The sequence below is a fragment of the Sapajus apella genome, unplaced genomic scaffold (genome assembly GCF_009761245.1).
Source record: "Sapajus apella isolate SASKATOON/1434 unplaced genomic scaffold, GSC_monkey_1.0 scaffold10, whole genome shotgun sequence".
Lineage (NCBI taxonomy): Eukaryota > Metazoa > Chordata > Mammalia > Primates > Cebidae > Sapajus > Sapajus apella.
Window position 1 is genome coordinate 3,971,676 of NW_022436950.1, and position 12,369 is coordinate 3,984,044.

The following is a 12,369-nucleotide window of genomic DNA, read 5'->3' on the forward strand; positions in this document are numbered from 1 at the left end:
CCAGAGGGAACTGCATTTACACCAGGGCTCTGCACACCCAGAGGGAAATGCATTTACCAGCAGAGTCCTGTCTTTTTCTCTGCAGGTGGCTCGTCAGCTCCAGCCCTCCGTGGTGTGGATTGAAGATACTGAAAAAACCTTCTACAAAAGAGTTCCCAGTGAAGAAAAGATGGTGAGGACTTCCTCATGCCTTATTTTGGCCTTTTCTTTCCTCCCAAGGAGGCCCTTTTCAGGGCCTTCCTCTACTTTTCAAGAAGGTCTTGCATTTTCCAGGGAGGAAGGAAAACTGGGGCTCTCTGTAGTGGTCTCTGTCTGCCCTGTCTGCATTTGAAAAGGTTCTGTCGTCTGACTTTATGAAACATAGTTTAGAAGGAAAGGGAAGAAAGTGTGGAAGAAAGGGGAGGGGGATTTTTCATCCAAATATATAATTCAGAGGTGAGAAACAGCTTAGAGAAGTCTGCTCAGTTAAAGCAAAGGGCACACACAGGAGTTATTATTAGGATTCCCTATTGTTCCTCATAATAAATAGCAAAAGGCCCAAAATTTATGAACAAAGACCCTCAACAGAACTTTTAAGAGCACTGCGTTCGGGGTCTCCAGGGAGTCCTGTTTCAATTGCTTCCTTCCTTCTTTTCTCTCCTTTCAATGGTCTCCCCGCCCCACCACTTCCCCCCACAGATCAACAGCAAATTTCCCACAAGTTAAAAAAAAAATGTGTAGATACATGTGATTGTTATTCCACATCAATTTGCACCAAAGCAAATAGTGGTTAACTATGAATTTCTGATTAAATTCATAAGGATTTTAATCACTTTTGATCCTTATGTATTATACATCACTCTTCGCAGGTAGAGATGATTTGGATAAAGAATGGAAGCTCAATCTTTTCTTCCCCAAATGAGCCTTGATTGCCCTGTCATTTCGGAAAGTCTTTAGTGAACTCGTTTATCATTTAATCCGGGAGTAGAGTAGTTAGCTCCCTCTGCTGGCGACGTTGCTACATTGAAGAAAAACTTGAGAAGGTCCGCAAGCAGGTGTGGAAAATGGGTGGCAGGAATGACCGGGCTCTCCACCAGGTCCCACGTCTAAGAGCAATGCAGGGCAGTGTTTCATCCCGGGTGTCACACACCTGGAGTTGTCAGAAATTTGGCTCATTCGTGTGCAGGGACTATACTCTCTCCCACCAGACTCCCACATGGGAAGTGGAAGACACTGGCCTGGAACTCAGACCACTCACAGCATTCACACAGCTGGCTGTGTGTCCTTGAACAAGGAACTTAACCTCTCTGGGCCTCCACTTCCTTTACTATTAAATGAAAGCATTTCAGCCCGGATGGCCTCCAGGTTCCTGAAGCCCCTGCATTCTCCACAGGGCCCTGGGCTTGCCATCAATGCCTAGTCGTGGAGAGGCAGGGGAGCACTAGGGAAGGAGCACTGAGAGGGGCCCTTCGAGAGAGAGCTGGAGGCAGGGAATGAAATGTGGGCCCCGTAGACACCCTCGCATAAAGGGAGTGGACATGAGGGACAGTGGGCCCACCGAGGAGGGAGCTGGAAGCTGTGAAAAAGCACCAGCCCTTCTGCTGCTGACACAGAACCTCTCAGCACTGTCCCTGATTCCTGCAAACCCTGCCCGTGGCTGGCTTTTTCCCTGCAGTAAACAAGGGCCATCGGAGACATGGTTTTCGTTATGGACAAACTGGATGTTTTCTCTGTTTGCTTCCCATTAGAGGAGTCAGTCATCTGCTGGGGAGGTCAGCTGCCCTGAGGACCAGGAGTCACACTGGGATAAGTCCCAGGGACTGCAAGCCACAGTGCACCCCTGGCTCCCTGAGCATCCAAAAGGCCAGCCAGGGGGCCTAGCCATCCCAGACACTGAGCTGCAAGAGGCACAAATACCACTGCACCCCAGCCCCAGTATTTCCACCCCAGCCCCAATGCCACAGCAGGAGGAGAGGGGCGGGAGAGGAAACCGTCGTGTGAGCATGCCCAGCTCTGCGCAGAACTTCAGCTCCACCCGGCCCGAGCCACGCAGTGATGGCGTTGCAGGGCCTGCCCCTCAGGGAGCAGGGCTGCAGAGTTCCTGCTGCCTTCCTGTGTCTCAGGGCCATGACTAGGCCAGTCCTGCTGTTCTTCCCAGCCTCCCAGCCTCTGTGTCTCACTCAAGATCCTCAGCCACCAGGGCCCCAGGTAGCCATAAGCACTGGACACCCACATTCTGAAGGTGACCAAAAGCCAAGGGCAGCAGGGGCACCCACAGGTGAGAAGAGCCCGAGAGGCATCGTCACCGGCTCCTTATTGCATCACTCGGCCACCTAGGGAGCCCAGGGTCCTTCCTCCGACCGGCTCCAGCCTCTGTCCCAAAGGCTGCCCTGATCCCAAGGGCACAAAGAACGTCCAGGAGGCTGATGCTCCACCAGTGACAGCCGCCATACAGGCATCAGGGCCAGCCCCGCCCTGGGCAGTGCCTGCTGGATTGAGGGACTCCAGGAAAACCCCTGAAAATCCACAGTGACTGAACACACCCCAGCACCTCTGCCCATGAGGTGAGACCTCCTCCCGCGGTAAGATGCAGGAAGCTCACGGGGGATAGAACACCGCGAAGGTCACAGAGGCCTCCCGAGCATGGAAACCAAACCTCCCAGGTGCAGGGACACAAGACCTCGACACCTAGGACCACTTCGGGCAGGAAAAGGAGGACCCCGGTGGCGGTGAGGGACATTGATTGAACACCTCCTCTCTCCCAAGCACAATACACATGTCAGGGAAACTCCCAGCAACCCTGAGAGGAAGGCATTGTTTGCTCCGTGACACAAAAGAGGACAAAGCCTCCCAGAACGCGCACAGCTGCTCGGGGTCATGCTGGGATTTGGCAACAAGGTTGTCGGAGTGCAGAGGCCAGGGCCTTCTCCCCGCCCCGCACAGCACAGGCTGGAAGACGTCGAGGGCAAACCGCCAGCTTTGCCTTCTGCCCGTGGGGTCAGCCGTCCTGGGGTACCTAAGCCACACCACCTCCCTGCAGCCCTCCCAGCTCGGGGCCACTCAACATCATCCGGAAAGCTGCCTTCAGGGCCCTCTTATGTTAGAACCGAACGGGCCCAACTCCGGAATTCTCTGTCCTCCTGTTCCCCTCACGCTGTTCTCAGCCACCTTTGAGAGAAGCCCTCTAGAATTTCTGGAAAGTTCAAACTCCAGGTACCCCCACCAACCCGTCACATTTGCAAACACACCCCTGCCCCCGGCAGACACCTGGACCAGGCTGCTCCCCCTTCTCCTCCTCCTGGAGGGAGAGCAGTGTCTGCTCTAGAGTCTGCGCCCAGAGTGCCCTCAGTCAGTTGTCTGTCTGAGGCGGAGGCGGTAAAGAATGAGGCGCAGTCTGCTCCTGCATTTTCTGCCCCATTCCCCTTTGTTACTTCATCTAGCGAGCGCCTCCCTGACATCACAGAAGGGCCTCCACCAAGGAATTGCTCACTTCCTTGGGGCTGGCTGCGACTGTTGTTTCGTGGAGCTGCCTGCAGAAGAGCAAATTGAAATGGCTGCGTGGATGCTAGCCACTAATTTGAAATTGCCCAAAGTAATACAGTTGTGAGGGGCTGGCAGGCCCTGAGGTCGGGCGGCAGTTTTGGAGGCTGCCAGGTGATGGTGGGTGGTTTGCTGGCGTGTTGGATGAGTGCACAGGTCTCGTACGTAATGGACAGCTCAGAACTGGAACAGAGAGCAGGGGAGCTACCAATTGAATGAGCACACCCCTTATTTCTGTCCCCTGGTCATGGGACTGCACCTCACTGTCAGCAAGGATGTCACTCTGGACATTGCCCAGAATCAACGTTTGTTATTCAAATAGGCTGATTCATTGCACATGTCCCTGCCATTTCAGGACACAAAGGTAGGTGTATCATCTCCTGCCTCAGAAAGGGCAGGAATCACACTGCCGTCACCATGGCAACTGGGTTGCTGAGGATGGGCTCAGACCATGCAGCAGGTATGTCTCTACCCCCATGGAGTCTCAGTCTCCAGCCTCGCCAGGACCCTCAGATCAGTCTTACTTCCGCTGTTCTTTGGGCAGCTCACATGTGCAGCCCGCATGCCCTACCACCTGCTTTGTTCTTTAAAGGCCAGTCTCTTCTCACGACCCTCCTCACCCATCAACCCACCACCATCAGCCTGCTGCCCTCACCACTGGGTAGAAATTGTTCGCACAAAGTTATTAGGGCCAGGCACAGTGGCTCACACTTGTAATCCCAGCACTTTGGCAGGCTGAGGCGGGCAGATCACTTGAGGTCAGAAGTTTGAGACTAGCCTAGCCAACATGGCGAAACCTTGTCTCTACTAAAAATGCAAAAATTAGCCAGGCGTGGTGATGCATGCCTGTAATCCCCACTACTCAGGAGGCACAAATCACTTGAACCTGGGAGGTGGTGACTGCAATGAGCTGAGACTGTGCCACTGCACTGCAGCCTGGATGACACAGTGAGACTGTCTCAAAAATAAAAGAAATTGTTCTCACAAAGTTCTTTGACATGAGAAGTGCAAGACTTTTCTGAAAACTACAAAAACATTGTTGAAAAACTTAAATGAAACCTAAATAAATGGAAAGACATTTTGTATTCATTGGTTGAAAGACCTAATCTTGTTAATATGGTAATAATTCCCAAGTTGGCCTGCATGTTCAATGCAATTCCCATGAAATCTCAGCTGGCTTATTTGCAGAAATTGGTAACTGATACTAAAATTCATCCAGAAATTCAAGAGATCCAGCCAAAACATTCTTCAAAAGAAAAAGTTGGGGACTCACATCTCCCAATTTTATTTCCCAACTTACCTCGAAGCTACAGCAATCAAGACAGTGTGGTACTGGCCTAAGAGGAGACAGATCAGTGGATCAGAATCAAGATTCCAGTAATAGAGCCTCACATGACAGTTCGTTTTGACAAAGGTGCCAAGACAATTCAATGCAGAAAGAATAATATTTTCAACAAATGATGCTTGGACTACTGGCTTGCTACCTGCAAAAGAAAGAGTTGGACCCCCTATCTCATGCCATATACAAAAATCAACCCATAATATATCATAGACCTAAAAACAAGGGCTAAAACCAAAACACTCTTAAAAGAAGATATAGGCATAAATTTTGTGATCTTAGATTAGGCAGCAGTTCCTTAGATATGACATCAAAAGCACAAGCCAGAAAAGCAAAATTGCACTTCATCAAAATCAAGAACTTTTCTGCTGCAAATGACACCATCAAGAAAGTGAAAAGACAACCCACAGAATGGGAGAAAATGTTTGCAAGCCATGTACTATTGAAAAACTTACATCTATTAATAGAACCTACAAAGAACCCTTACAACTCAATAATAAAAAGCAAATAACCCAACTTTTAAAGAGGGCCAAAGATCTGAATACACATTTTTTCCAAAGAAGGCACACAAATGACCAACAAGCACATGAAAAAATGCAGGAACATCATTAGCCAGCAGCCAAATGGGAGCAAAAATGGCCTCGACTGTGCTTGGGAAGTCTCTGCAGAGGCTCTCACCATCGCCCCTGGTGTGCTCCTCGTTCCCAGGCTCTTTCTCTGCTGTCTACACTGGGGGTGAGCTTCGTTTGCAGCCAGGCTGTTGCCCATGGCAACATGGCCAGATCTGACTCCCACAGGCTGGAAGTCATCCTCCCTGGGGTGCCGAACGGCCATCCCGTCCTCGCTCATTCCTCTCCCTCATTAGTGCTGAGATTATACTAAAATAAGTCAGCTTCAAACTATTTCCCAACTGTTTCAGAGAGATAAGTTTCACACCCTTATGTAACCAGGTATTTTTCAGACATGAGATGCAGGAGCTGGGCTCTTCATTGTTCCAGCAGTCGGCAAAGGAAGTCTTGTGTCCAGCTTCCAAACAGCTCAGGAAAATGGGAGCACCACAGCTCATTATAGGCCCCCGTGAGCTTCCTTCCATTTGGAAATCAGCCACCACTTCCCATTCCTAGGGTCAAGGTGCTTCCTTCCTTCCCACCCTCTAAATCCGGACACCAGAAGCTGAAGAAAGGAAACACTGACAATTCAAATCCAGTGGGTCATACTGAGAAGCACATTCCAAGACCCATCCCAGGACAAACCTTCAGAAATCGTGTTCGTCAGAGCTTTGCAATCACTTTAATAAACAATACTGCAACGTGTTCTAAGTAAATGTGCTTTCATTTTTTTCATTTTTTTTTTCTATATGTGGGCCAAATTTCTTTTCTCTCTCTCCCAGAATGAACCTAAACGCCTGAAAAAACACCTTCCCAAAATCCTGAAACTCCTGAAACCAGAAGACCGGATTCTGATTGTGGGGACCACACAGCGTCCCTTTGATGCCGAACTCCAATCTTTCTGCAAAGTTTACCAGAAAATTATTTTGGTGCCCAGACCAGACTATGCTTCCAGATACGGCAAGTACCCCAGCCCCTTCCCGTGTGCATGGCAGCTGAGGCTGAGCTGGCTGCCATGTGCCTGCCAGGGGGGCGGCTCTTGGACCCAGTGTGTGCCAGATGAGTAGAGCGGAGCCGGCACCCGGTGGGGCCTGCACACCTGCATCCAACACGGAGCACGTGCTGCAGATGTAAACCGCGGGGTCACGTTCTGTTCTTAGCATATTTCTCTCTACCCAAGACAAAAGGAAACTGGACGAGGATTATGATTTCTGGCCCTGACAGTGACAAAAGCCCTGTGGGTGCTGATTTTTCTTGGGACAGGTAGATGAGGATCATTCACCTTGCACCCATGGTGATGGTGTCTTCCTCATAGAGCGTAGTTTATTTTCACCAGCTTAGGTTTTTTTTTTCTTTCTTCCAATCTCAAAGTCCAGTCCCATGATGACTTACTTAAAATGAACATTAAAATACAAGAGCTTACTTTTCAATTCTTTCTTCTTAAATAGACAGATTCAAAGTCTACTTCTTTTGAAACATGTTTTTTAATGGGAGTGACACAAAAAAGCGTCCCTGGGAGGCAAAGCAGTGGGAAGAGCCTGGGGTTGGGGCTCTCAGGCCACCTGGCTCAGAATCCCAGCTCTGCCACTGCATGGCTGGGTGACCCTGACAAGTCGGTCACCTTCTGAGCCTCCATGTTCTCATCTGTGAAGTAGGAGGACGGTTCACGCCACCAGGCTGCTGTGACACTCATGAGGTGTTAGCAGAGCACTGGCCCTATGTAGCCCCCAGAGAGAAAGGGGTTGGTGGCAGTGGTGGTGGAGGTGGAGGAAGAGAAGAGGTTCGTCTGGGCTGGGCGGGAGGAGGGAAGGACAGGCGGCGAATGGCAAGGGAAGCTGAGGAGAGGGCTGGTGGCCATTCTGTTATCTGCTGCTGTGTGAAAACCTCCCCGAAGGCTCAAACAGCACATCATTCCACCGTGTGCTTCTAAGGGCTGCCTGGGCAGAGCTGGGGCATTCCCCTTAATGCACCTCATGATGTGTGAGTCAGACTGGACGGTGTGACACAGCCTCACAAGCCACACAGAGTGACTATCACCAACCCTCTGCTGGTTAAGAGGAAGGTACAGGGCCAGCCCAGATTCGAGGGTGGCCAAAGACACACCAGTGTGAATGCAGGGGGTGGCTCGTGGCGGGGCTGCCGTAACCCGGCACTGGCGGGAATGGTGAGGGCTTGGAGGTGAGATGGCGATGGCGCTGCCAGTGTTAGAGATGGCGGAGGAGGTTGGCGGGGTGAGGGGTGACGGCATGTGCTAATGGAGATGGAGGTGCTTGCTGGCAGTAGGGGCGGGGGCAGTGTGGGGTGACGCTGAGGAGGTGGGCTGTGTTGGTGGTGGTGTGGGTGGCTCTGGGGAGGGTGGTGGGAATGGTGGCACTGGTCACGTGACATTGGAGATGACAGTCAGTGGCAGGAATAGCAGAGGTGCTGGTGGCAGCGGTGGTGGCCATGGTGGCAGTGGTGGTGGCAGTGGTGGTGGCCGTGGTGGCAGCGGGGGTGGCCGTGGTGGCAGCGGGGGTGGCCGTGGTGGCAGTGGTGGTGGTGGTCAGCATGGATGGTAGTGATACAGTGGTTACATCAGACCTGGTTTCTGTTCTTCCTTCTCCAATCACATGGGCAGTGACAAAGCAGAGGGCGTGTATGGTCCTCTCTGACTGTTCGTAAGTTGCTGCTCAATTTCTTTTTCTAAAAGAACAACCCTGTCCTCCCCACATGCTGTAAACGGCTAGCTTACTGGCCACTCTGCTTGCATCATGTGCCTATTTCTGTCTCAATAATTGGCGATCCTGGCTTTATAAATCAATGTTATACATAAAATACAGGAAGACTTCAGGCCCAGCTATTTCTGCATCCATCTCCTTCCTTCTTCATCTTTTAGGGCCTCAAAATGCCCCCCATGAGTCCTTTGCACCCAGCCAGCATCAAAAGAAGCAAGGGAAGACAGGATGGAGCAGTCACAGGAGATCTTACGGACTAGACCCAGGAGTGGCCAGCGTTTCCTCCAGCCAGGGCACGTTGGCCAGAATGGGAAACATGAATGAAAGGCAGAGCTGCCCAGCCGAGAAAGGAGATGGCATGAGAGTGGCGGGCACTGCAGTCTGGCCACAGCCCACACAGCCGATGCCGGGGTTCCACGCCCCTGGCCTTAGCAGGGCCACCCCCTCTCCTCTCAGGCGCTCTTCTTTTTTCTTCCTTTTTTGTATTGTATCTATATTTTGAGCTATGTTGTTGGAATAAGGTAGGGTATTATTAATTCGAAGGGGCTGGAGCATTCTTCTGGATTCTGAACTGAATCGTTTCTATTGTTTGACAAAACTCTAGGCCCTTTAAAAATGAAGCTATTGATGTATGGCTGGCAATTTTGTTCTTTTGATAAAACACCACGCATCCCATAGGATTCAGATCACATTGCAGATTCCTACCTGGATCTCCTTACAGGATCGTGATAGGAGAGGAATCGTGATGGGAGAGGAGTGTCCCTCCACCTGCGGGCACGTGATGAAGCCACACCAGACACTTCTCTGGGGCCCCGGGTTCTGTCCATTGAAGCACATGCTCCTCAATACTTCCGTCTTGGGGAGGGATGTGTTCAGGCTGCCATTCTGGCTGACGTCATCGACCCCCATCCAGCATTTCCTCCAGTGACCTTGAAGTTTTCAAAGCCACAGTGGCTGGGGCATCCGTCTTAGAGAGAGACTGTTCTGGTCTCTGCAGTGATCAAAAGTGTTCTCTTCCAGTCCATGAAGCAAGGGCCACCAATCCAGCATGTGGACAGCGCCTTGGCCGTCTCTCCACCCGCAATGGAGCGCTAAGGTGTGCAGCAGCCCTGGCGGCCCCACTCCTCAAATTCCTCCAGGCTGCGTGGGGACCGACAGTGCTGAGAAGTGAGGGGTGAATCTGTGGGTCTGCAGCCTCAGGTTCACCAAACATCATTCAATCTCTCCTTCTTTGCCCCCAAACAAAGCTGTCTCTGCACAGAAAATCCACCCCCCAGGCTGATGGATGCCCTGTCTGGTCCCCAGAAATCCCTTTGGGCTTCCTCTCCTCCACAGTCCCAGTGCCCTCCTCCTCTTGCCTCTCTCCCTGGGCTCCATTTCACTAATAACCCAATTCATCATAGGCCCACCCCGACCCAGTGTCTGCTCGGATGGTTCCAGGGTCTGTCTTCTGACTTTTCTGCAATTCCAGGTTTCCAAGGGTCAAAAGCTCACCCACATCACTTTATTCCCCTCTCAGGCTTTTGTAAAACCCCAAATAAAAATGAATTTTCTGAGACTGACCACCAGCCAAGACAGAATCAATCCACTGGGAATGTCGACAGCAGATGAAGGGGAGCCAAAGGCCAGATTCTCTTTCATCTGAAGAACAGAAAGAGAACATAGATTGGTCTGAAGATGTGAGGAGCTTTTTGCATCCAAGAGAAGAAAGTAAGATTCAGCACTTGGCCTGAAGAGCTCCTCTACTGCCTCCAGCACTCTGGGGTCCCTAGCCTTGGTCCTCACCAACACAGGCATCCCCACACCCCAAGACTGTGGTGCATCTGTGCTCCCCACTGCACTCCCGGACCAGAGGCCCCACAGCCTCTAGGCCCCCATGCTCACTGCCAGCTCCTCGCTCCACCCAGCTCACCATGCTGTGCCTCCCTCCATACCTGACACCCACCGTGGGCCTCAGAGCAGCTACTTAAGGGTCAAGAACCCAGGAGTGGGTGGTTGCATAAGAGCAATAGAAGCGATTCTTGGAAAGACCAACAGCTCGAGTTCACCAGCTGCAGGAATGAAGCCAAGCCTGGCTCTGCATCCCCTTCTCTGGGTCTTCAGACAAGCGGGCAGGTGGGCAGGTGCCACCACAGCTGGGACTGCCTCACAGAGCTCTCTTGCTGCAACTGTGATAAAAATGGTGATCTATGGAGCGTAACCAATGACTGATGTATTTAGATGAATCTTGACGGAAACTGTCCACGACTATCAAGTATCCTACACTTGAAATGGTCAGTAGCAGGTTTACATGTCCCTCTGGCCCTTGTTGGTCTCACTGTAGGTCTCCAAAGCCTTGATGCCTGATCGTCCACAGCTCGGAGACACTGGCCGGCCCCACAGGACAGCTCACCCGTTCCCAGTACAGCAACTGTACTCCATTACTAATGAGTCTTTAGCCATCAAGCGATTACTCCTGCAAGAACACTGGATGGTTTGGGCAGGAAACTTCGAAGATTGTGACCGTTGTGGCTGCACAGAGAAGCCAGGGAGACAATTAGTTATTTGTTGCCAGGGAGCACATGGCCCTCACCTCTTCCCACTGATGGTTCCCTTTTGCTGCATGGGTAGGAATTTTGCTCATGCATGCCCAGAACAGCCTGCACGCCTGCAGCCCAGCCTGGGATGTCAACTTCAGCTTTTGGGGCCTTACCTGTAACCCTCCCAGAAATCACATTCCGGTCTCAGCTTCCAGAGTCGCCACTCAGACCCGCTGGTACTTTGTTTAGATGTTATAAATTCAGACAGAAGACACACCGGATCTCAAGTGATGATGTGGTCTAGTTGCTGTTGGTCATTTTTACCACGGGTTATGTTTTCTATCTCTAACTCTGCAGCAGTTATGTTTAGGTAAGGATAATCTTCACCTGCTGCCATCTGTCACTACACAAACAGGCTTTGAACCAATCCATAGCCCATTTTGTGTTGTCTTTTGTAATTGATGCTTTAATGAGGGTTAGGAAACTTCGATGCAAGATGGAATGGAAAACAATCATTGTAATCGTAATAACAACAGTGACATAGCTACAGAAAGTAAAGTCCCCACCAAATACCAGGCTGCCGCACTTCCGAGTGCTTATAAACACCGCTGGGCTTGTTTCTCACAGCAGCGCTGAGAAGTCAATGCTTCTACGCCTGTTTCACAGGTAAGACGAATCAGGGGCTCAAGCTCAAAGAAATCCACCAAGGAAGGAGCATAGTAGATTAGGGATTCGATGACACTTTAGGCCAATTTGGGGTCCCTGTGGCTCTCATTGGTTTCACTGCAGGTCTCCAAACCCTGGATGCGTAAGCATCCATAGCTCAGAGAAATTGGCAGGCCCCAAGGTACAGTTCGCCCTTTCTGAGCAGCTCAGCTCACCCACACGGCCAAGGACCCCTCCACCGCCCCTTTCCAAGTGAACTGCTAGAATAGCTCCTGGTCCAAAAGCCAGATTCTCCAGCATGGTTCATAGTTACATTATAGGCCATTTTATTCCTTTACAGTGAGTACATTTTTTCGATTTTATCAGCCATTTTGGATCAACATGCTTGTATGATGTAGTCATTTAACAGACCCAGAACTAACCCCTTACCAGGCCTGACAATGCTCAGATCAGGTAGTCATGGTCATTTTTTAAACACAGTTTCAAATACCCCTCAAGTAAGGTCAAAACCATTTAGAGACATTTGACCAGATTTTCCCCATGCTGAGACTGACAGATGCTCCCGTGAACGCCCTTCACCTTCTCCGCCGTCTGGATAGAATTAAATAAGTTACAGCATGTCTCATTTACTTCCCTTGTGCTCCCTTTACAGAACAGAGGTAGTTCTCCAAGTGCAGAATGATTTTAAGTACTATGCAGGAGTTCATTCCGTCTCTAAAGCTAAGCAGCAAGAATTATTTCATAATTCATTTTCACAACATCCCTGTGTTCAGAATGAAATCTCTCATTTACTCCATGTCCCACAAACCAGAGAACAGCCAGGCACTCATCTGAAGGACTCTAGTCAGCCAGTGCATGTTTGCAGTCACTGAGGGGGAAAGCATAAAGGGTCAAATTGCTTTATTCAATACAATGTGTAATCCAGAGTCTTACACTGAAAGAGAACTGACCCTGGCAGTAGCTGATGAAAACTGGAATCTGCATTCTGATTCCAGATGTAAAAG

At 50.6% G+C, this 12,369-nt stretch overlaps 1 protein-coding gene across 1 annotated transcript in view; it reads left to right on the forward strand.

Moving 5' to 3' along the window:
- IQCA1 (IQ motif containing with AAA domain 1) overlaps window positions 1-12,369 on the forward strand; it is a 170,849-nt gene that overhangs the window by 151,374 nt on the left and 7,106 nt on the right. Inside the window, exons 16-17 of the mRNA XM_032277697.1 lie at window positions 86-172; window positions 6,249-6,426. Coding sequence (XP_032133588.1) covers window positions 86-172; window positions 6,249-6,426 — 265 coding nt within the window. The remainder of the gene's footprint in view (window positions 1-85; window positions 173-6,248; window positions 6,427-12,369) is intronic.